This window comes from Balaenoptera borealis, assembly GCF_965194805.1.
Source record: "Balaenoptera borealis genome assembly, chromosome: 5".
Classification (NCBI taxonomy): domain Eukaryota; kingdom Metazoa; phylum Chordata; class Mammalia; order Artiodactyla; family Balaenopteridae; genus Balaenoptera; species Balaenoptera borealis.
The window spans coordinates 507,923-529,774 of NC_138862.1; the positions used below are offsets into that span (position 1 = coordinate 507,923).

The 21,852-nt window shown below is 57.2% G+C and overlaps 3 protein-coding genes across 14 annotated transcripts in view; 2 read left to right on the forward strand and 1 right to left on the reverse strand.

Moving 5' to 3' along the window:
• The first annotated feature begins 198 nt into the window (after positions 1 to 198).
• On the forward strand, positions 199 to 13,604 carry LOC309629557 (uncharacterized protein C21orf58). Of its 9 annotated transcripts, none has more exons than XR_014245109.1 (9): positions 489 to 835; positions 1,619 to 1,679; positions 2,955 to 3,028; positions 3,842 to 4,006; positions 6,893 to 7,004; positions 11,661 to 11,782; positions 12,132 to 12,367; positions 12,623 to 12,823; positions 13,351 to 13,604. XR_014245109.1 is itself a non-coding variant. In XM_082393637.1 (9 exons), exons 1-8 carry the CDS (start codon positions 776 to 778, stop codon positions 12,804 to 12,806), a joined length of 876 nt encoding a protein of 291 aa, XP_082249763.1. In that variant the 5' UTR covers positions 555 to 775; the 3' UTR covers positions 12,807 to 12,823; positions 13,351 to 13,604. The 9 variants fall into 9 exon arrangements, 8 of the variants coding, with proteins under 8 accessions (XP_082249761.1, XP_082249762.1, XP_082249768.1 ...); XM_082393637.1 differs by having other exon boundaries at positions 555 to 835; positions 12,761 to 12,823; XM_082393635.1 differs by lacking the exons at positions 11,661 to 11,782; positions 12,132 to 12,367; positions 12,623 to 12,823; positions 13,351 to 13,604 and adding exons at positions 4,132 to 4,235; positions 5,290 to 5,478; positions 8,527 to 8,725 and having other exon boundaries at positions 199 to 835.
• A 3,545-nt stretch (positions 13,605 to 17,149) lies between these two features.
• On the reverse strand, positions 17,150 to 21,708 carry YBEY (ybeY metalloendoribonuclease). 2 transcript variants are annotated; one of them, XM_082393647.1, is made up of 5 exons: positions 21,596 to 21,708; positions 21,023 to 21,253; positions 19,894 to 20,022; positions 18,566 to 18,634; positions 17,150 to 17,478 (listed from the first exon to the last, which is right to left on the reverse strand). In XM_082393647.1, the coding sequence occupies exons 2-5, from the start codon at positions 21,230 to 21,232 to the stop codon at positions 17,392 to 17,394; spliced, it is 495 nt and encodes a 164-aa protein (XP_082249773.1). In that variant the 5' UTR covers positions 21,233 to 21,253; positions 21,596 to 21,708; the 3' UTR covers positions 17,150 to 17,391. The 2 variants fall into 2 exon arrangements, with proteins under 2 accessions (XP_082249773.1, XP_082249774.1); XM_082393648.1 differs by lacking the exon at positions 21,596 to 21,708 and adding an exon at positions 21,368 to 21,589.
• The window catches only part of MCM3AP (minichromosome maintenance complex component 3 associated protein), a 42,470-nt gene continuing 42,238 nt past the window's right edge, over positions 21,621 to 21,852 (forward strand). For 2 of the 3 annotated variants that reach the window (XM_082393629.1, XM_082393631.1), the window contains exon 1: positions 21,711 to 21,848. The gene's annotated coding sequence lies outside the window, so the exon portion shown is untranslated. Of the gene's footprint in view, positions 21,849 to 21,852 lie in introns of all 3 variants that reach the window. The other variant, XM_082393630.1, reaches the window with a different exon arrangement.

A 21,852-nucleotide genomic window follows, 5' to 3' on the forward strand; every position in this document is an offset into this window, starting at 1 on the left:
CACCCTGAGGGGTGGTGCCTCGGGGTGGCCCCATGTTCTCTGAGGTGCCAGCTGGGTGCCTGTGGGGTGAGCCCACCTTGAGTTCCAGAAGCCCCCAGGCACCTCATTGGCCAGCTCCCTGGTGCCACCCCCTTGCCACCCAGAGTTTCCTGAAGTCTGCAGGGAGGTGGTGGTCGCACCCTGTCTTCCAGTGTTCTGGCCTTTACTCCCGTCTGGCTGGGAGGATCCCTAAGAAAGGCCAGGGGCTTGCTGGCCTCCTGGAGGCCATAACGGACTGAGGGCAGGGGTGGCAGGCCCCTGTGGTGCGTGGGGGACGGATGCCATGCCTCCTCCCCCACCCCATCCTCTGGGCTCTGTCCTCCCCGCCAGGGCTGCGCTCTACCCCTCGGGCCCCAGCTGCTGCCCACTTTTTCCTTCCCAAGGAGCCCCGCCTGGCCACACCTGGGGATCAGCAGTGTTTACTGGTAACCCCTGCATGGGGACAGGCGGGGCCTGGGAAGGACTCTCAGTGGAAACCTGGCAACCGGGCCTCGCCATGTCTGCGGCTCCTAGCAACCACCATGGCGATGCCCGACACTGTGCGTCCAGGGCGTGTGCCACCCCCACCCCCCAAGCTCTTCTCTGGCCGTAGAGGCCAGAAGGTAAACCGAGCCCAGCGTGGGATTCCTTCAGTGACCCCAGGGTTGGGCTGCTTCTCTCTGGCTGAGCAGTTCTTCCAGAGGGAACTGAGACGGGGAGGGGGTGGGCCCGCGGCGTCCCCTCCTGTGGCCCCAGGATGCTGGACTCCTCGGTGGCAGATCGGTTGACCCGGCTGACCCTGAAACTCCTGGAGAAGGTAAGACAGCTGGGCACTCGTGTTTTTAACAGCTTGTTACAGAAGCACAGCTTTGAAAGGTAAGATTATGCCTGTAATGAGCCCACTTCCAAAGCAAAACCCTTTTCAGCGGTTTTAGCCTCATAGTGAAGAACTGTGGTTCCTTGGTTTTTCTTCTTTGTGTTTGTACAGAACCAAGTAGGTTCTCCTGGCAGTTTCTGCAGCCAGGAGGCAGGCCCGCACCCCCAGAGCACTGCCAGGGCGCCCTGACACTCCGCCTCGGGGCCTCCCGGCTTCCGAGTTTAAGGGAAGACAGACCCTACCGGGTGCGGCGTCTCGGCCAGGCCTGGGGCGGGCAGCCAGTGGACGCCCTCAGGCCGGCCTCCTTCTCCTCCTCCGAGGGTCTGCGGGCCCCTCACGGCTCCCCCCACCTCACCTGCCTGCTCTGTTCCTCTGCCCCCGAGGGCTGCCCACAGGGGCAGCAGGGCTCACCCCAGAACTGGCCCAGACAGCGGCTGCTCGGCCCAGGGCTCAGTGCGGCAGTCAGGGTGGTCAGGACACAGGGCCGGCCTGGTCAGGCTCTTCAGACAGCCTCCTGCAGGGGCCTGGGGGTTTCAGGGGGGAGCGTGTGTGCGTCGCATGGGGAGCGTGGCCTCCGGGTCCCACCCTGGCTACTGCCCCGCGGTCCGCCTCACACGCTTCCTGCTCCCAGCCGCTCCGTCTGGGCGCTGGCGCCCGGCCTGGCCCCCCACACCGAGCCTGCGCCCAGAGCACGCACCTCGTCCTGCTCTCTTCTCCTCACAGAAGCTGAAGCAGGAGCGCGAGGATGTAGAAGCGGGTTCTGAGGACCCCCACCTCACGCCCGGTAAGAGCCCCGGGCTGCTTGAAGCTGCACAGGCCCCGGAGCAACCTCCGCTTATGGCGAGACTGTCCTCTGAACTTCTTTACTTTCAGAGCGGCAAGGCCTTTGTTGTGTCTTTAACACACACACACTCACACACACACACACACACACCCTCATATCGTACCACATCCAGTCTGCATACCCAGGAGGGCCCGTTCATCATTGCTGTTGCACAGTTGAGCGCTAGAGACCCAGAGAGGTTCGATAACCAGCCCAGGCTGCCCAGCTCGATCGGAAGTGGCCACACCTGCATCAGACCATGTTGCCCTGAGCTTGCTCTGCGGTGTGGGTGTGGAGGGCCTACGCCATCCGTGTCGGCCTGCACATCCTCGGGCGCCCAGACCAGACGCCCCGTCGTCCCCAGCCTGGCTGGCGGTCCGATGCTCAAGCCACAGGACCCAGGGCAAGGACCGCTTTCCCTGGTGACGGGCTCCGGGCTCAGGGACATCTAGGCGAGGTGCTGGGGAGACGCTGCTTGTTCTTTACTACATGGCGTAGCCCCTTGGGCTGCGGGGGTTCCAGGCAGCTCCCAAGTGCAGCAGACAGAGCCCAGGGCCCAAATCCAGATAGAAAGATAAATCCCAAACCAGGTCACATGACCGAGGACAAGCGCAGAACATGGAACAGTACAAAGGGGCCAGGGAAGTGGGGACTCCTGGAGGGGGAGTGGGGACCCCAGAGGACAGGCAGCCCGGGCATCACCAGCTCTAGGGGCAGGCGGCAGGCCTGGGGGGAGGGGCAGGCCCGTGCACCCAGAGGAAAGGAGCTCAGGGACCACCAGAGGCGTGGTCTCCAGGACGCTGCAGGAACCGTTCCCTGAGGCTCCGTGGACCGCGCCAGCCTCCAGGCCGCTTGGGGCTGCGGGGTGGCTCCAGGTGACAGGAGGCTGGGCTCTCGGCCCCATCCCGAATCCTGTGCGGGCCTCCTTCCTCTCGCCGCGTCCTGTGGAGCCCGAGGGACTTTCTGGCAAAGGCGCAGGAGCAACAGGGTGCTCGGGCCCCAGGGGAAATGGTCACTCTGCAACTTCCGGCTCCTTTCCAGGAGTAAGACAGACCCCCCTGAGAGACTGAGCTCCCCGAATGCCCCCCACCACTGCCCACGTAATCCCCACGGGGCAGCCCCCCGAGCTCCGTCCCCAGGCACCTCCCTCCTTCTCCGGGACAGGCGTGCAGGTCCCGGGGATGGGCGCTGCTGGGGTCCGCAGTGCTGAGCCCTGAAGCACGCACTTCCCTCCAGGAAATGAGGATGGGCCAGAGGCCGCCCTGCGGAGCGCTCTGCGGATGAGGAAGGACCTTCTGCAGAGACTCTGGGTAGGCCATGCGGCCACAGGGAGCCTTGGCCTGAGCTCGCTGCAGCTGAAACTGCGGCCTGAGCTCAGAGCAAACACGGGCCAGTGGAGGTGGGGGCCCTTCTGGAACCCATGCTGGTTCTGATGTTTGCGACTTGGGGGTGGACAGCTGATGGACTTGAGCAGCTGAGGGGCGTCACTCCCCAGTCACGGACTCCATGGAGAGAGGCGAACTCGCCTGTTTCCCCTAGGCTGGGCTCTCGCAGGGGGCTGTTAGCTGAAAAAAACTGCTCTGGTTGCACTTGATCAGAGGTGGAAATGCCGTGTGAACGGTCCGGTTCCCCCGGAAGTGGGATTCCAAGATGACCAGGGCTTCATCCAAACCAGAGGCACCAGCAGCAGGGAATGACCATGGGAAGGGGTGCGTTCGGGTCCAAACGATAGTTGTGATAAACTCACTGCTTTGTAGTGAAGTCGACCTGGAAGCATGCTGGAGAGAAAGAATATCCTCTATAGGCTGGAAAAAGTCGTTTGGGGTCAATTTCTCCTGTGTGCACCATGCAAGGGCCCTCAGGCTTTGCCTCCAGGGCCTGGCTCCAACTCCGACCCAGCTGTGCCCTGGGCCTACCATCTGATCGTGCGCCCGGGTCGGGGGTGGGAGGGAGCCTGGTGCACGGGGGTGGCAGGTGGTCCTGGGGCCGCTCCCCCACAGGGGGCCACACGCCTGTGCGCTGGCGCTGTCGTGCCAGGCAGGGTGAGGGCCTGGGACACGCCAGCCCGCTCCGGGTGTCACAGCTCCCCGCCTCCAAGCACAGGCTCTGCTTTGGCGTTCCAGGAACAGCACCTCCTGGAAGAGGTCTCCAGGGCCCGCGCCTGGAGGGGGCTGGACGGAGGAGCCCGTGGGTCAGTGCTGCCCCCAGAGGTGCCCCCCGTGGGCGTCCACCCCGCTGTCTCCCCGGCCCCACCCACCCTGGACCCACCGCAGATCACCCAACACCCGGTAAGTCTTCCTCGCGGTGAATCTGGGGGACAGAACCAACGCAGGGAGGGTGCCACGCCCCCAGAGACCTCTCACCTAAGCAGGGATGGCGGCGTCTCCACACCTCCGTCTCTCGCCTCTCTCAGCACCTTAGGGAAGTACGCGGAAGGGGCCGTGGGCTAAGCGGCAGCAGTGGCTGCAGTCCGTGTCTGGCTCTGTCGGGGCTCACGTGTGTCATCAGGCCTCACAGGTGCCCTGAGAACTGGCTGGGGGTAGGGGGTGCTTATCTCCTCATTACAGGTGAGAGGCTGGGGTCCCAGCTCTGCCCCATGTCCTAACCTTTGTGCTAGGAGCAGAAGTATTAGGGGGTTTCAGTATCAGGAGGGCCTGAATTTGGGGAAGAAGTGTGTCAGCTCCTTTCCGAAACCTCATAATGACTGGGGAAGCTTAGCCGCTAGTCTCCAGGGCAGAACTGTAAAAGGTGGAAGACTGCTCCACTTCTGAGATCCTCACGCCTACGTTCAGCATCCTGGGTTACAAGCGATGGAAAGCAACTCTGACTTTCTTAAGCAAAAGGGATTGTATCGGGGGCAGCTGGATGCCCAGAGGAAGGAAGGGTGGCAGCTGGTGCCTGGCGGGCTGCGGCCTCGGGGGTTGAGTGCCTGCGGAGAAGACAAGGCAGGAGGTGGGCAGGGCCAAGTTGAGAAGGTTCTGGATCGGCTGGCCAGGGAGGTTGGTGGTGCCCACAGGCTGGGTCCGTGACCTGGAGGGCGTTTATCCTCTGAGAGGGGACCTGGCAGCCCATGTGGAGGGAACAGAGAGGGAAGGGGCGTGCCAGCAGAGCCCCCAGAGCCCCCTTTGCCCCAGGAATGGTGGGCTGAGGGTGTAGGTTCTGGAGGCTCCCCCAGTCCCAAACGTGCTCATACTCACTGCAGTTCCTCAGGCCCAGTCATGCTTGGGTGTTTCAGTCTCAGCCCCAGTGACACCACGAGAGCAAGCAGGGGCCTTGAATTTCCCACAGACTCTGGGGTAGGAGGTCCCCTCTGCCGCGACAGCACCGCCGCTGGGACTGCCTGCTGGTCTGTGCGGGGCGGGGGGTGGTGTGCGGGGGGCGGCCGACTGTGGCTACAGGCCAAGCTGGCTGCCACCTGTGTCAGTACGACCTGTGAACCGAGAGGGGTGGTACACTTTTAAATGTTTGGGAAAGAGTCAGGGGAAGAAGGATAGTTTGTAACACATGAAAATGATATGAAACACACATCTCAGGGTTAGTAAGTGCTTACATGTCTGGTGCTGCTTTCCAGCTACAAAGGCAGAGGTGAGCAGTTACAACCAAAGCCGTGTGGCCACAAAGCGGGAACGATACACTGTCCAGCCCTTCACAGGAAGTTTGCCAACCCTGGTCTATGCCATCCTTTCCGTGAACCGAGAGAGAAGGGACAGGGTAGGGCCTTGTGCATCCAGAAGAGGATTAAAATAGAAATCAACACCTGGTGTGCGCCCAAAATTTTTGTGCATTTATTTTAACTCAGGAGGGAAGCCAGAGGGTATTTCCAAGCCAAGATCCTTGGATGCCTCTATTAAAGCAGAATTAATGGAAGCAGGGACGAGCTTAGCCCACTAAAGCCGGGAAATGTGGGAAACATGAAAAACACCCTGTCTTACTCAGCTTGGGCTCCATTACAAAATACCACAGTCTGGGTGCTTAAACATCAGACGTTTACCTTCTCACAGTCTGGAGGCTGGACGTCCCAGATGAAGGTGCCAGCCAATGCAGTTCCCATGAGCGTGCTCTCCTGGCTGGTGGGTGGCCGCCTTCTCACTGTATCCTCATGGGGCAGACAGCATCTGGTGTCTCTTTCTCTTCTTACAAGGACACCAGCCCTATCGGACTACAGCCCCACTCTTACGACCTCATTCCCTTTATCACCGCCTCATAGGCCTCATCTCCAAATGTAGTCACTTTGGAGGTTAGGGCTTCAACATATGAATTTGAGGGGGGACAAACATTCAGTCCATAACATTCCACGTCCTAAGTGATACCCAGACTCAAATATTTATCTATTCAGCCATCTGTTTAACCTCTAGGGTTTCTCATTTAAAGTCCCCCATGGATAGCTGGTGGATGGATGTGTGTATTGATGAATGGATGGTGGGTGGATGGGTGGATGGATGGATGGATGGATGGTGGATGGATGGATGGATGGATGGATGGGTGGATGGATGGATGGTGTGTGGATGTTGCATGGTGGATGAATAGATGGATGGATGGGTGGGTGGATGGATGGATGGGGGGACGGATGGGTGGATGGCGGATGGATGGATTGATGGGTGGATGGTAGGTGGAAGGATGGTAGATGGATGGATGGATGGTGGATGGATGGATGGTGGATGGATGGATGGATGGATGGGGGGGTGGAATGATGGGTGGATGGATGGATGGATGGATGGATGATGGATGGATGGATGGATGGATGGATGGATGGGGGGATGGAATGATGGGTGGATGGATGGATGGATGGATGGGGGGATGGAATGATGGGTGGATGGATGGATGGATGGATGGGGCATGGATGGATGGATGGGGGGATGGAATGATGGGTGGGTGGATGGATGGATGGATGATGGATGGATGGATGGATGGATGGGGGATGGATGGATGGATGGGGGGATGGAATGATGGGTGGATGGATGGATGGATGGATGGATGATGGATGGATGGATGGATGGGGGGATGGAATGATGGGTGGGTGGATGGATGGATGGATGGGTGGGGGATGGATTGATGGATGGATGGCGGGTGGATGTTGGATGGATGGGTGGATGGTGGGTGGATGGGTGGTGGGTGGTTCTGTAGGTCACTATTCCCAGGGCACATTCAGGTAATGGGTCGTCTGGCTCTTCTAGGCACCCCCACCTCCCACCACCATCATCCAGCAGCTGCCTCAGCAGCCACTCATCGCACAGATTCCCCTTCCCCAGGCCTTCCCCACTCAGCAGTCAGGAAGCATCAAGGAAGGTAAGTGTTCATAACGAATGTCGTCATTGGTTTACGCAATTCTCTACTGAAAAAATAGTTTTGTAAGCAGGGTAGTATTTTAGGGCCAGCTTTTGACTACTCAACTGAAGCTATGTATTTACCAACGTGAAAATAATTTCACTTTGAAAAATCCTTACTGATGGATATCCCTGAGGGAAGAAGCCTGGACTCAGATTTGAAAGAACTGTGTTCCAACCCAACTCATCCAGTGATTAGCTTCCAAAAACCCTTGGTTAAACTGCTTTTCTCTTTAAGTAACTTTTAAATACTTGAATTTTAGAACAGCTCTATTGAGGTGACATAGAATAAATTGCACACTGTTAAAGTGTACAATTTGATAGTTTTGACACCTGTACACACCTGTGAACCCATCACTAAATCAAGGCAGTGAACACGGCATCACCTCAGGCGCCTTCTCCCGCCGTCCTACCTGCTTTGTCACTCTGCGTCAGTTTGCGTCTCCTAGATTTTTGTATGGGTGGAATCACACAGTATGCACTCTTTTCTGTGTGGCTTCTTTCGCTCAGTGGCACTGTTTTCAGACTCATCGCTCTTGTTGGGTGTAGCAAACCATGGCTCCTTGAAATTGCCCAGTGACCTTACATTGTGTGGATGGACTGGTTTGTTATCCTTTCACCTGCTGATGAACATCTGGGTCATTTCTAGTTTTGGTTATCACCACAAAAGCTCCATGGACACTCACATCTGAGTCTGGATGTACATTTTTATTTCTCCTTGGTGAATATCTAGGACTGGAATGGCTGAATCATGGCAGGTGTGTGCTTAAAACTGCCATGTGTGAGAGGTCCAGTTCCTCGACACCCTCGCCCGCATGTGGTGCGGTCAGCCGTGTTAGTAGGGGTGGTAGTCGGTCACTGGGGTTGTAGTTTGCGTTTCCCTAACGATGGGAGGTGTTGAGAGTCCGAGGCAGACTTGTGTGTAGAATCACCTGATGAGTGTTCTCAACTCTGTCCCCGTGACTGTAGCACCACCGTGTACGTGGTACATGCCAGGCCTGGTCCATGGCGGCCTGCAGCCCCCCAGGGGGACCGTTCTCACCGTGACACACACGAAGGTGGCCTGGAGGTGCAGAGAGATCAGCCCACTGGTCTCTCCTCACCACCCTCCTTGGTTTTTCCAGATGAACTTTAGTGACTGTCAGGCTCTAGAGGTGAACCCAGCATACCCTGTGCGTGTGTGTGTGTGTGTGTGTGTGTGTGTGTGTGTGTGTGTAGAGGTGAACCCAGCATACCCTGTGCGTGTGTGTGTGTGTGTAGAGGTGAACCCAGCATACCGTGTGTGTGTGTGTGTGTGTGTGTGTGTGTGTGCGCGCGCACACGCAAGTGTCTGTGTGGCTTTAAAAAGTGCATTTAAAATCACTGGTAAAAATGAAACAGTCAGTAAGTAGCTAGTTATTCAGAAAAGTAAAGTCACGTTCCTTACCCCACTCCTTATACCAAAACAAATTCCAACTGGATCAAATACTTGAATGTAAAAATAGGGAATCTCAAAAGTACTACAACAACCCCTTTGGAGAACTGCTGGGCTGCTTCCTATGAAGTTGGACACGCAGTTTCTGGAGCTTCACCCCACCCCACTCCCCGTGACTCCTCTCCACATCAGTTCTACCTTTTCGGAAAACTTCACAAAAAAGACACTGGTATAACGTCATACAGAAAATACATTTGAATTAACTCACCCTTTATTGTATCTCAGACCGTCCTTCTGGAATCCCTTCCTATCATCTGGGAACAAGTCTTTTACAAGGTCCTGCAGGAGAGGCTTTTGAAGCTCCCTTAGTGTTCACCTTCCTTTTATTTCCCCTTGTTCTTAAACACTAGTTTTGCTGGATATTCAAGTGTAGGTTGATAGTTATTTTCTCCCAACACTTTCTAAGGACCCCTGTGATGACATCGGGACCACGCAGATAATCCAAGATAATCTCCCTATCTGAAGATCCTTTTTAAAAAAAATTAATTTAAAAAATTGTGGTAAAAAACACATAACATAAAGTTGACCATCGTAACCATGTTTAAGTCGTGCTAACTATATTCAACACTGTTGTACAACAGATCTTTAGAATTTTCCGTCGTGTAAAACTGAAACTCTGTCCCTGGGGAACAGCTTCCCAGCCCCCTCCCCCAGCCCCTTGCGCCCACCAGTCTGTGTTCCATCTTCTTGATTTTGATTGGGCTACATGCCTCGTAAGAGTGGAATCACACAGTATTTGTCTTTTTGTGTCTGGCATATGTCACCGAGCATAACGTCCTCAAGGTTCATACATGTTGTAGCCTGTGTCAGAGCATCCTGCCTTTTTAAGGCTGAGTAATATCCCACTGTGTGGATGGACCCCATTTTACTTACCCCTTCATCCGTGGGTGGAGACTCAGGTCGCTTCCATCCCATCTCAGGAGTCTTAACTTCGTCACATCTGCGAGTCCCTTTTGCTGTGTAACGGAACACGTTCGCAGGTTCTGGGATCAGGGTGTGGACATCGCTGGGGCCATTCTTTAGCCACCACGCTATTCAGTCCCTCAAACCGTGGGCCCATTTGGGGGGTTGGGCGTTCCGGTTCTGTGCAGCTGGGCTGTAGCCGCAGTGCTGCTCTGCGTGCCTTCTGGTGAACGGACGTGCCCGTGTCTGTGGGGCACACACCCGGGGAGGGGATGGCTGCTTAGGAAATACTGCCAGACAGTTTTCCAAAGTGCCTGTACCCATGTACACCGCACGGGAGGGGAGGAGAATTTCGGTTGCCCACAGCAACTTACCAACACTTGACGTTTTCAGAATTTTTCATTTTCGCCAATCTGGTGGGCAGGTCATGGTAGCTTATTCTGGTTTTAATTTGCACTTCACCTTTTCATATATTTTTCGCCATTTGAACATGCTTTTTTGTGAAGTTCCCATTCAAGTATTTTGCCCATTTTTCTTTCAGGTTTTCTGCCTCTTTTATTGATTTCTAGGAATTCTTTATGTATTCTAAAAATGGGTCATTTTGACATATGTATTGCAAACAGCAAGTCCTTTTTGTGGCCCTTGCACTCTCTTCGTGGTGTCTTTGGATAAAGAGAAGTTCTCAATTTTGGTGAAGTTCAGTTTTTCAGGCTTTACTCTTTATGGTTGGTACCTTTTGTGTCCTGTTTAAGAAGTCTTTACCCGTCAAGGTCAGGAAGACGTTCTTCGGTATTTTCTTCTGCGGCTGTATTTCCTTTCACATTTAGATTTACGATCCACCTGCAATGGACTTCTGTGTGTGTTGTGAATTAGGGATCAATGCAATTATTTTTGCCGTGGATACCAGTTTGACCCCCTGCCCTTTACTGAAGACTGTTTGCCCACTGCACTGACGTGTGCCCTTGTGGTGAGGCTGCAGACGTGGGTCCATTTCTCTACCCCCCACCTGTCGACTAATCTTGTCACGCTCGATTTTACCTGGGGGCCTGCAGGGCTGATGGGGAGGGTTCCCTCTCAGAGGGCTCACTGTGGGCGGGGCTGCCCCCAGGCCCAGGCCCACGTGGGTCTCCTCAAGGGCCTTTGCCCCCTGTGGGGCTGCCAGACTCAGCTTCTGCACTAGCAGTCTGGCTCTGGCCCCCTCCCCAGAGCCCCCCCGGCCCTGTGCCGACATCTGTGCCAGTCGGGGCTCTGCAGAGAAACAGAACCAGCAGGGTGTGTAATACAGCAAGAAAGACGTGTTTTAAGGAATTGGCCCACGTGATTGTGGAGGCTTGGCGAGTCCACACCTTCAGGGAGGCCTGGGAGAGCGGCCTGAGTGGGAGGCTGTCTGCTGCAGCCGCAGCCCCAAAGCGCCTGCCGAAGCCCCACCCCAGGCCTGCAGGCCCCATCTGCTTGGCTGCGAGTGTGAGTGGTCCTTAGAGGCTCGCCTTCCTTTGGTGAGGCCAACAGAGCCTGGAGGGCCACCTAATTTCCAGGGCCTAGTTGCTGTGGAAAGAAGCAACATTTATGTCCCACTCTGACCAAAATTAGCGTTTCATAGTGTCCTGAGTTGGTGAATATATTACCTTCCCGGGTGGCTGCAACAAAGCGCCACAAGCCGGGTGGCCTGAAACCACAGGAATGTGTCTGCTCACAGTCTGGAGGCTGAGGTCCAAACTCAAGGTGTGGCGGGGCCGTGCGCCCTCCGAAGGCGCCCAGGGAGGGTCCTTCCTGCCCCTCCAGCTCCTGGGGCTCTGGGTGTCCCTCCAGCCTCTGCCCGCCTCCTCTGTGTCTTGCCTCCTCCTCTGTCTCAGAGCTCCGTCTGCCTCTCGCTCAGGAAGACACTGACCTTGGGTTTAGGGCTCCCCTGGGTGATTTCATCTCAAGATCCTTATCATACCTGCAAAGACCCTTTTTCCAAATCAGACCACATTCAGAGGTCCTGGGGATTAGGATGTGGATACCTTCGGGGCCACCACGCAGCCCAGCGGACGCACGTGAGGAATCCAGTAGCAAGAAGGCTCCACCATCAATAGGGCTCAAGAGGACACGTCTGCGAACACGGCCTGGGACCCGCAGGCCCACAGGACTCCACGCCTGCTCGCAGAGCTCTGCGTCTGCTCCACCTGAGTTCCGTGCCGGGAGCGGCCCGGTCATCGGCGGCCGTCCGTGCGTGACCGAGCCCTCCGTGCCCTCCCCCAGACGTGGCGGAGATGATGCTGATGCAGAACGCACAGATGCACCAGATCCTCATGCAGAACCTGATGCTCAGAGCCCTGCCCCCGTCAGCGCTCGCGCCCGGCCCCCCGCGCCGCCCCCCGCAGGTAGGCTCCACCCCCAAACCAAGTCCAGAGGAGCTGGTGGCTCTTCCTCCAGAAATCCACGCATCTGTGGAGCTCTGAGAAACACATTTCTGGCTCCGGCTCTGTGCTCCAGCTTGAAGCTCCCCAGCGCCCCCAGTCCCACCCAGATGAGGAAGGGGTTGCGCAGTTCAGGCCCCCTTGAGCCGGATGAGCTCTGCTGGAGCCTGCCCCCACCCTCCTGCCCTCCTGGACCCCTGCCCACCGCTGCTCTGACCCTGACCCCATCCCGAGTCAGGAGCCGCGTGGGGGGGAGGGGAGCCCAGGAGCAGCGGGGGGCCCGCTGAAACGCCCTGGTGTGTGTCATGCTGAGGACCTGCAGTGGGCTCGCCCCGCCGTCCTGCGAGCCAAGAGGCAGAAGCCGCCCTCTGTGCACCACCATTACCACTACGCGCCCCCAGCCCCGCTGCAGGCCAGCCCCACTCCTGGCTCCCCGGCGGGTTACTCCACGTGGCCCCCGGTGGTCTCCGCCACTGCCCTCCCTCCTGCTGCCAGCTTCCTGCCCACCGTGTGGCACGTGGCCGGTCCCTCAGTGGCCGCCCTTAGCACGTAAGTCCGGGCTGGGCTCCAGGCCAGCCTCCTGCGCCTGCGGGGCGGGAGGACCCCAGGGCCTGGGTCGCCCCTCCTCACCCTCTGTCAGGCCTGTAGCTGCAGCAGGAGCCTGGGGAGGCCTTGCCAGCTCCTGAGGGAGGGGTTGGCGGTGGGAGGTAACCATGGCAGCCTCAGTCCTAGTTGCCACGCCTGGGTGTGGACCCCATGCCCTCCTCCCAGGGGAGCTGCCCGAGGCGTGGGTCATTTGTCCAGCCCAGCAGGGGAGGGCCCAGTATAAGCCCGGCTGTGAGGGTCCCCACCGAGCCCTGGCGGCGAGACCCACCTGAGCATGGTGTCTGTGAACCAGACCAGGGCAGCAGCTGCGTCCAGAGACACCCTCCTTCCTCTTAGGGCGGTGTCCGACGGCGTCCTGCCCACACAGGCTCCAGGCCTGTGACCCCACGGCGGGCTCGGGTAAGCGGCAGGCCCTCGTGCGCCCCCAGGGGGCTGAGGGTCACGAGGAGACACGGGGGTTCATCAGGAGACATGGCTCAGGAGCCAGGAGAGAAAAGGTCGACTGATGTAGCCACACAGAGCTTAAACCTTCCTGGGGGAAAACGCCATGAGCAGAGTGACACTCGTGGTGCCCGGTGGCCCAGGGGAGAGGCTCCGGCTCCTCGCAGGAAAGGAGCAGCCGCAGGACATGTGCCTGGTGTGTGTGTGTGAGGGCAGAGCTGCAGGCTGGCTCACTCACGTAGCTTCTCCTCCTGAAGCAAAGCACCGCAGGCCGGGCCGAGGCAGGGCCGTCTCCCATCTGCCTCTGTCTGGATTCTCCCCACGGGACGAGTTACCTTTACTCCACTCTCTGCTCCGCTTTTATTTTTTTCTGGTGGAATTATGCTTCCTGGATGCTTTAATATAATTTTCTCGCAAATGCCATTTTCAAGTATTATGCATGTTTTCATTGGCCCCTTTTGGGATACATCGTCTCTTTCCCCAAGTTCCACACGAGCAGGAGCCCTGCTCCGGCCTTGCGTCTTTGGACCCTCGCAGTTGCCAGAAGGCTCGTCGGAGGAAGCGAGATGACCTCGGAATTGCCCTTTGGCTGCACACAGGCTCCCGCCGGGCTGACCTCGCCCCGTGCAGCTGCCCAGCGAGGAGAGGGCCGCGGCCTGGGTGCCTGAGTGCAGCTTGTCTCAACAGACAGCCGGTGTCTTGTTAAACATGCAGCTAAATGTTTGAGCCAATTTCCTTATTTTCACGTTGATGTTTTCTTTCTTTCTTTCTCCCCCAGCACTGCGGCCTGCAGGGGGTGGGGTGGGTGGGCACCAGGGAATTCCCATTCAGTTTGATGTCTTCTAACATGGCTTTTCCCTTTGGTTTTATTTCTCAACGTAATCATTAATTCAAAAGAGGGAAGAGATTTGACAGAAGTTCATCATCTTTGGATGGTCTGGTAAATTGGAAAAACTCAGTTTTGTTTACCTCCCAAGTCGGGAAAACCCCGCTCTTCCCTCCTGTGTCTTTCTCACCTGTGAGTCTCCTTTACTTGCACACAGAACATTTCACTCCCGTCACCACATGTGCGGGGTTTCCCCACATCAAGCAGTCCTCCGTGACCCCCGCATGGGTGTCCTACAGTTCAGTCCAGTTCTGACACCACCCACCTGGAGATGGTGTCGGATCCCACAGGTTAAGGGCTCAGTCCCACAGGACTGTCCTCGCTTCAGACACCCGTCACAAAGCCAGGCTGCCACCTGTGTCCCCGTGGAGTGGGGGGTGTCACCCTCCTGGTATGTGGATGTGTCTGCGACCCGGCCCCCCCGAGCCTTATGCTGCGGGAACGGCATGGAGGCCTGATCCACGGGTAACTCCATCTCTAGTCCCCTCCCTACTCCGGAGAATGGGCGTGGGGTGGCCCTGTAAGCTCCAAGGCTCTCATCCTGGCTTGGTCTTCCTGGCGACCAGCCTCCGCCCAGGAGCCACCCAGAGTCACCTTATTAGGACAAATGGGGCTCCTGGTGCTCTTGTCACTTGGGAATTTACAAGGAGCCCCATGTCAGGAGCCAGGGGCAGAGACCAACGTACGTGTTTCCTACGACCGCACACCTGGCCTTGCTGGGTCAACCGGGATGAAGGAAACACATTCCTGAGTCCGGGAGAGCCCGGGGCCGGGAGAAGCCCGGCAAGGCCACCACTGGGGGGGCCTGCAGGAGGGGCGGTCACTGCTGAGGAGGCCCGGGGGGAAGCGCCCTGACGCATGCCGACCTGGGGAAGCTGAAGCGGTCTGAGCAGGCCCTGGGGGTGAGGGTGGGGCTGCTGGGGAGGCGGGCTCTGGGGTCCAGGTGCCGGGAGTACAGTGGTGGCATGGCGTGATACTGCAGCAGAAGACAACACGTCTATCTGGTTTTGTCCTGGCTCCTGGCACAGGGATCGGAAAGCCTCTGTGATTCGTGACTGCGCTGACGAGGCGACTGAGGGCGCTGGAGAGCTTCAGGATGGGCTGGTCGCCCGAGGAGCCAACCCTGATTAGAGCTTGGAACTTAGGCCCCACCCCCAACCTCAGGGAGGGAAGAGGGGCTGGAGGCTGAGCCAATCACCAGTGGCCAGTGAGTTAATCAAGCCATGCCACCGTAACAGAACCTCCACAAAAACCCTAGAAGACGGGGCTGGTGAACACATCTGGGGGTGCACCCCAGCTCCACGGGGACATAAGCTCCCAGATGCCACCCTACGGACGCCTCCATCTGGCTGTTCATCTGTGTCCCTTGTAAGAAACCAGTGTTAGGTCCCTGAGTTCTGTGGGCCATTCTAGCAAATTACTGAACCAGAGGCGGGGGTCGTGGGAACCCGATTTCTGGTGACGTTGGACAGTGGGTCCCCTGGTCTAGAGTGGGGGCAGTCTTGTGGGCCTGAGCCCTCCACTTGTGGGCTCTGCACTGGCTCCTGGCAGTTAGTGGCAAGTGTTGTGAGAAAACTGCCTTTTACCAGCTGTGCCTGGTACCCTGGCGGGGCTGCTGGCGGGGGTCCCCTCAGCAAGACGTTGAGGACACGAAGCGAGAGGCACTGCACGTGCTCGGCGGCCTGCGGACCCGGCACGGCGCCTCCGGGGCGTCATGGCCTTGGGAGCTGAATCTAGAACACACCTAGGACAGTAAAGGGCTGGGGATGCCAGCGACACCCAGAGCAGGGGCCCTGCTCTGGCAATGCTGGGTTTGCAGGAAGCTCTGGGACGTGACAGCACGTGCCCGGGCAGGGTGGGCAGGAACGACCAGTGGAATGAAACAGAACCAAGAGGCCGCACAGCCGGCAGACGGCACGGCTGCTGACAGACCGTGGGGCGGCCTTCTCTCAGATTCAGGTCAGAAGAACACTTGCTCGTATTCTGTACTAAAATTCAAGGCATGTTTTCAACCATATATAAAAACACCCCAGAATTAACAAGAAAAAAGAAAAACCAGTAGAAAATGGGCAATAAGACCTGAGCAGTCACCCTTCTGGTGGAGGGGATGCAGATGGAGAGGGTCACTGGTGACAAGAGAAACGCAGGACAGCCACGGTGCACACGTGGACACCGTCCAAGTGGAGGGTCAGCGCACACGCAGGTTGCTCGGTACCTGACACCAGGTAGCAGGACCTGGGGGCCACTACTACGGGCTGCCGGCGGGGACAAATCATCCAGCCCTGGGGAAACACTCATAGGCATCAGCCTATAAAGCTGGACCTCACACCTCCAGCTCCCAGCAATTCTGCTCAGGCCCATACCCAGGAGAAACCCTGCCTGTGTTCCGGACATGACCAGAGGTTCTGGAGGGTCAGCTCTAATGGCAGGTGGAGACCTCCGAATACTCGCTGATAGGACCAGTGGGTCTCAGGACCCCTTCGGTCCCTTAAAAAGGCCTGGGGAACAAAGAGCTTTGTGGGGTTATCTTTGGTCTTTGCCATGTTAGACTTTAAACCGAGAACAAGCTTAACTGATGACAAATAGGTCATGTGGCCAATGATTCAGGAACGTGACAGGGCCCGTGTCCCCGAGAGCCAGGGAAAGTCCAGGCTCAGGACACAAATCCAGGGGGAAACACATTTTCATGTTTCTGAAATCGATTTATGAGAGAAACCAGATTCTTCAAATCATAGTATTTGGGGTTTCAGGGTCTCCGAGAGGCTCTGTTTTATTGCCATGACCAGTTCAGAGCTCCTTGGAGGGTCTGTGGCACTGTGGTCAGCGCTTGGAGGCCCCGGGGTGGCTCGGCGCCCGCCCCTTCCAGATCTGCTCCCACCCGTGATGCCCGAAGCTTGTGCACAGCTCTGGATAAAGCTCTGGGGTAAACTCCTGGGTTTATTTTCATATTCACACGGCAGGACATACTGACAGGAGGGTGGGTTTCCTACAGGAGGATGGGACATGGCAGTCGGAGCTCTGCCACGCCGGGGCCACGACCAAGGACTCGAGCACAGTCTGTGAGCAACTGCCTGACCGGGACCGATGGGTAGGGGTGGGTGATGGCAGGAGGCGTGCTGAGGGTCCCCTGCGGGGGGTAGGCCTGGCCCTGCGGCCACCTCGAGGGTCAGCCTTGTCCCTCACCTTGCAGAGGCACCAAGCAAAGGCTCCACGCCCCAGCGTTCCTGAGAGCTGGATGGGACCGAATCCAGCAGGATTCCAACGGGAAGTGGGGGCAGGCCCACCTGGGCTGCTTGATTTGTCCTGAAGGGATGCAGACGTGGGAGATGCCTCTTTGTCAAAGGCAGGGCCCCAGGGAGGAGGCGGTTGACACGCCCGACACACCTCTGCATCCTGAGCACTTGCAACTATTTTATTTACAACACTGAAAATAACACACCCACTGTGTCCTGAACAAAGAAATGAGTGAAAATTTCTCTCGTGTTTTAAGAAGCAAGTTCCACTCGTGGAATTCAGCGCCTGCTAGGGCTGGCACTTGTGCAGCAGGCCAGCAGTGGCCAGCGGGGACCTCAGCGTGGGGAGCCCTGGTCCCTGGGGCCCGGGGGGGTACCCACTTCCCATCCACACTGTGGCACTTCGGTCAGAAGAGGCCCCTGCTCAGGGGCTGCAGCCTGGTCCCTGTGTGCCCGCTCAGCTCCTCGAGAGCCTGCTTCTCCTTCTGGTACATCTGAAAGAAAGGGGTGGAAACAGCTCCAGATTGGCCCAGAGGCCTGGCCTCCTCGGGCCCTGGGGTTCCCTCCCCGAGGCCCGGGGCCTCCCACGCAGCCCAAGGCAGGCCGCGGTCCCAGTGCACAGGGAGCACCGACGTGCTGCCCGGTGGCGTGTGAACCCCGGAGCCAGCAGGGGGCTGGGGCCGGGTGCTGAGGCGGTGGTCTCGTGGATGAAGAGGAGCGCCTGCCTGGGTCGCAGGAGAAGGGGCCAGACTGGGTGGCCCGGCCCTGAAAGCACCGGAGGGGTGTGTGAGGACGGCCCCCCGGGGAAAGGGCAGGGCGGGGGGGGGGGGTGGGTGGGGGTGGGTGGGGGAAGCGTGCTGGAGGCTTTCCTGAGATGCTGCCGGCGGGCGTGTGGGAAGCAGCGGGGCTGAGGAGGGGAGCCAGGCGGCCACAGCAGGGCTGGGGGTGGGGGAGGCGAGGCGGAGCCAGGGTGTGGCTGGTGTGGACCCAGCAGCCTAGGAAGGCCGGCGGGGAGGCCCGCTGCCCGGAGACTACCTTGTTAAGGAAAATATGCTTTTCTTCTATGCTGTTCAGGGAACCCGTCTGATTACGAATATAATTCGAGTTAATAATACACAATACGGTGCATCTACCAACACAGACCTTCATAGACAGAGTAAACACAGGCAGCCTTCCAGGTGACAAACTGACAGAACTTTACCCAACAGGTCTGGATCAGACACCTGCACGCTCTAAATCCTGTTTCCATTGACAAGTACCATCCCAATGTCTCTTGTAAAGGTTTTTTAACTTTAAGCCATTTGAATTTTATAGAATTTATAGAATGTAGTGTCTCTCCTCAGACCTTTCTTTCAACAGTGAATAAATAACGCAGTTAACAGCATTTAGAGAGTCCAATATTTAAGACAAACACCGTGAGTCTTTTTTATAAAGCAGGCATTATAAGTTCCTTATTTCACTGCATTTCTCCATTTGGTTTTCATACTTGACTGCAAGGGGCAGGTGGTGCAGCCCTGGTTCCCGGGGCCTCGGGCTGCAATGCCCCCTGTGTGTGTGCTGGGGACAGGGGATGGCTCCTACCTTCCGCCACTCGGCCTCCGTGCTGTGTGTGAAGCCCAGCAGGTGACAGAGCCCGTGGGTGGCAGTCACCTGTCAGAACAATTAAGAAGCTGCCTCAGGGGGTGGTCAGGACCAAGCCACGAGCCAGGGAGGAGGAGGAGGAAGAGGAGGAGGAGGAGGAAGTCAGGGAGAGCTCAGTGGATGCCTGGTGGGAGGTTAGGAAGCCTCCTCTGGGCCCAGGCAGGGCTGTGGGCAGGTGGTGAGGTCACATGGGTGGGGTTTGGGGAGCAGCAGTAGGCCTGGCCCCTGTGGCAGGATGTGAAGATCATGATCTCCTCTGGGGTGGGGTAGGGAAGGGGCAGAAGGGTGGGTAGCTGTGGAGACATGGAGGACCAGGGCAGGGGAAGGGGGAAGTTACCCCGGGCTGTTAGAAGGTGCCAACGTGCAGCTGGGCACCAGCTGGGAGGACAGTGGCTTGGCCTGGCCCTGTGCCGGGGGATGAGGGCCCTAGGAGTGTGGGCTGGCCCTCCGCTGGGGGTAAGAGAATCCTCAGGGGATGTGGGGGAGTGGAAGAGGTCCACAACTGCCCCCCAGCCCAGAGCCCCCAGGGGTGCACAGCTGCTGGCCACAGAGGTCCCAGAGCTGAGATCTGTGCTGACTAGTCCTGTCTATGCTGCAGTTGCCCCAAGTCCCAGGGGGAAAGCACACCCTCCTCCTGGCAGCACCCTGACGCCTGAGCACAGGGCGTCTCGCTGGGAAGCTCTACGCTCTGCTTCAAGCCTCGGAAGCACTAGGCTCCCCCAAGATGATAACTCAGGGTGTGGCTGTTCGGCCAAAGGAAAACACCTCAATTGAATCCACAGGAACGTTAAAACACGACTCAATCACACACCGCTTTTCAGAACACTCCCACCACCCTGCGTGGCACCAAGCTGAGGAGACAGATCTGAAGGTCCTGGAGGCCAGAATCCTGCCTGCTTCGGGCAGTTCAGTAAGAAGCTCATGCAGCAGGTCTGAGCTCGCTAAACACAACCTGCTGATCTCCAGAGGTAAAGCTAAGAACAAGGCCACTTTTGGGGCTCCCTCTCCTCAGTTGTATACATAGATGCTCCCTGTCCTCTCCCCTCACCCAGTGGTGCCACGGGGCATGCAGACCCCACGGCCCAGGCTCTCCTCTCTGAGGGATGGTGAGAGGGTGCTGCCCCTGCCTGTGGGTCTCCCCCAGTGACCTCTGTCCTACATGAGGACGATGGTGTGTATGCCCGTGTCGCCTCCACCTCTTCTCACGGCCTGGATGGAGGACATCAGCCTTTGCTTTGCCAATCAGGATCTGTCATTTCAGCACTTACAGTCAGGATATCATAGTAATCTTCATTTTCTTGGCAGTGCTGGAAGATATACTCCACTCCCAGGAAAATGTCTCCTAAATTATAGTCATCTGGAAAATCAGGCTGGGGAATTTCGCCTGCTTTCAGATTCTGAAAATGAGGAAACACACATTTGGAGAACACGACCTCAGAACACTAACCGACCACAGGCCTACAGATTTCACCCCGAAAGACCCTGTGTCACTAGTCCCAAGGCAGACAAGTCGGGAACAGTGGCAGAGACGCTACACACGACTGACTGAAGACGTTCCCACCCTGTCAAATGAACCTTCCATTTCTTTCCTCCTTCCTAAGGCACAACCACCCAGCTCCCTAACTTCCAAGGAGCTAAATCACCACATCGATACAAGCTTACATTTCTGTTTTTTCCAGTTGTTGTTTTGTCCTAAACAAATAATCTTTCTCATTTTCCCACATAAAGACCATAAAGACCAGTCCATTCAGTTGAGGCCTGTTCACACTAAGCCAGTCACCTATGGCTTGATACTTCGGGTGTTAATATTTTTACTTCCTATCAGGGAAAATGATAAGTGGATACTTTAATACAGTTTTATACTACACAGTGAACATTTTATTTTCTTTCCATTTATTTCCTTAGGTGTGACACTAGTGGATTAAACAGTAATCAAGATTTATTTCAAGTAAACTGCCAGACTGCCTTCCAAAAGGGCTGCCCCAATTTACGCTGTTACTAACAGTGTGGGGAGCTTCGCGTGGATCATTCACATAACGTAGGTAGTGACCTGATACATGTCACATATTTGTTTAAAATATTCACCCAATTCTGTCCTTTTATTCTCAGAGTTATTTAAGAGTTTTCAATCCATACATATGCCTTATTGAATCACACTTACAACTGCAGAAGCACTTTCTCTTTAATTCACTGGTACAGAACGTGGGGTCAGGGGGGCAATCACCTCCCCTCCTCTAGCGACAGGATCTGATCAATAGGGGATGGTCACACGGTACTCTCTCCTTTTGTGTGTATTTGAAATTTTTCAAAGTAAAACTTAAAATCATGCCTGTGGTATAATTAACAGGGATTTACAGAGGAAGGCAGGCCAGACAGGAACAGGAAAACAGCTTTTACCTCGTGAAATGGAAAGGAAAGCACATCTGTTGGGGTATTTTTGTCTCTGTAGATTCTATTAATCTGCTGAATCTTTCTGTTGTCGACACAGACGACCCCCAAGTCGAAGCGCTGCACCCCCAGGGCTCTCCGCACCGCCTGCACCTTCTCGCGGAGCCGCGCCCGCCTCAGGGGCACCGCCCGCTGCAGGTTCCTCAGCACCAAGCTCATCGCGGCCGGAGCCACCGCGCCCTAGAAAAGGCAGACAAATCAGAAAGCCATCCTAAGTTCTGTAGAAACCCCCGCGCACACACACTCAATTCATCTTGTTTGGTGGAATTCGTGGAAAAACGTCATGGAATGTGCCTTTCACTACAAGGAAGCCATAACACGGAAGGACGTGAACAGGCCGTGGAGTCAGGCGCGCCAGACAGACGTCAACAGCCACTAGGAAACCGGGGCGGCGGAGAGGAAGGGCCCAACGGTGAAGGGGTGCGGGTGGGGGCGGGGCGGGGGGCGCCCCGGGGCGCCCCGTCGGCTCCGGGCCGCCCGCGGGGAACACCCGCCACCCCTCTTTGGGGAGGAGGAACTTACCGGGCGGAAGCCGGCTGGGCCGGGCCTGGACGCCGCGTACCGGAAGCTCCGCCGCCGCCGCCGCCCGGCCAGAGAGCGGAACCCGAGCGCGTCGGGCCCCCAGGCGCGGGACGGACCGGAAGTGGGGCCGCCTAGCTTTCTTTCGCTGCGCGCAGTGAAGGGGTGAGTCTGGCTGCCGCGGTCATTGCGTGCGGCTCCGGCTCGGCGCCAAGGGGCCTTGGGACGGCGGGCGGCGGCGTCCCTGAGCCGGACGGTGA

Excerpts from the sequence above, each read along its gene's own strand:
- LOC309629557 (XM_082393635.1), top strand. The coding sequence starts at position 776 with ATGCTGGACTCCTCGGTGGCAGATCGGTTGACCCGGCTGACCCTGAAA. Across the intron at positions 836-1,618 it reads CCCTGAAACTCCTGGAGAAG|AAGCTGAAGCAGGAGCGCGA; the intron begins GTAAGACAGCTG and ends TTCTCCTCACAG. Across the intron at positions 5,479-6,892 it reads AAAATAGAAATCAACACCTG|GCACCCCCACCTCCCACCAC; the intron begins GTGTGCGCCCAA and ends TGGCTCTTCTAG.
- YBEY (XM_082393647.1), bottom strand. The coding sequence starts at position 21,232 with ATGAGCTTGGTGCTGAGGAACCTGCAGCGGGCGGTGCCCCTGAGGCGG. Across the intron at positions 20,023-21,022 it reads TTTCCTTTCCATTTCACGAG|AATCTGAAAGCAGGCGAAAT; the intron begins GTAAAAGCTGTT and ends CCTCATTTTCAG. Across the intron at positions 17,479-18,565 it reads CGGAGGCCGAGTGGCGGAAG|ATGTACCAGAAGGAGAAGCA; the intron begins GTAGGAGCCATC and ends CCTTTCTTTCAG.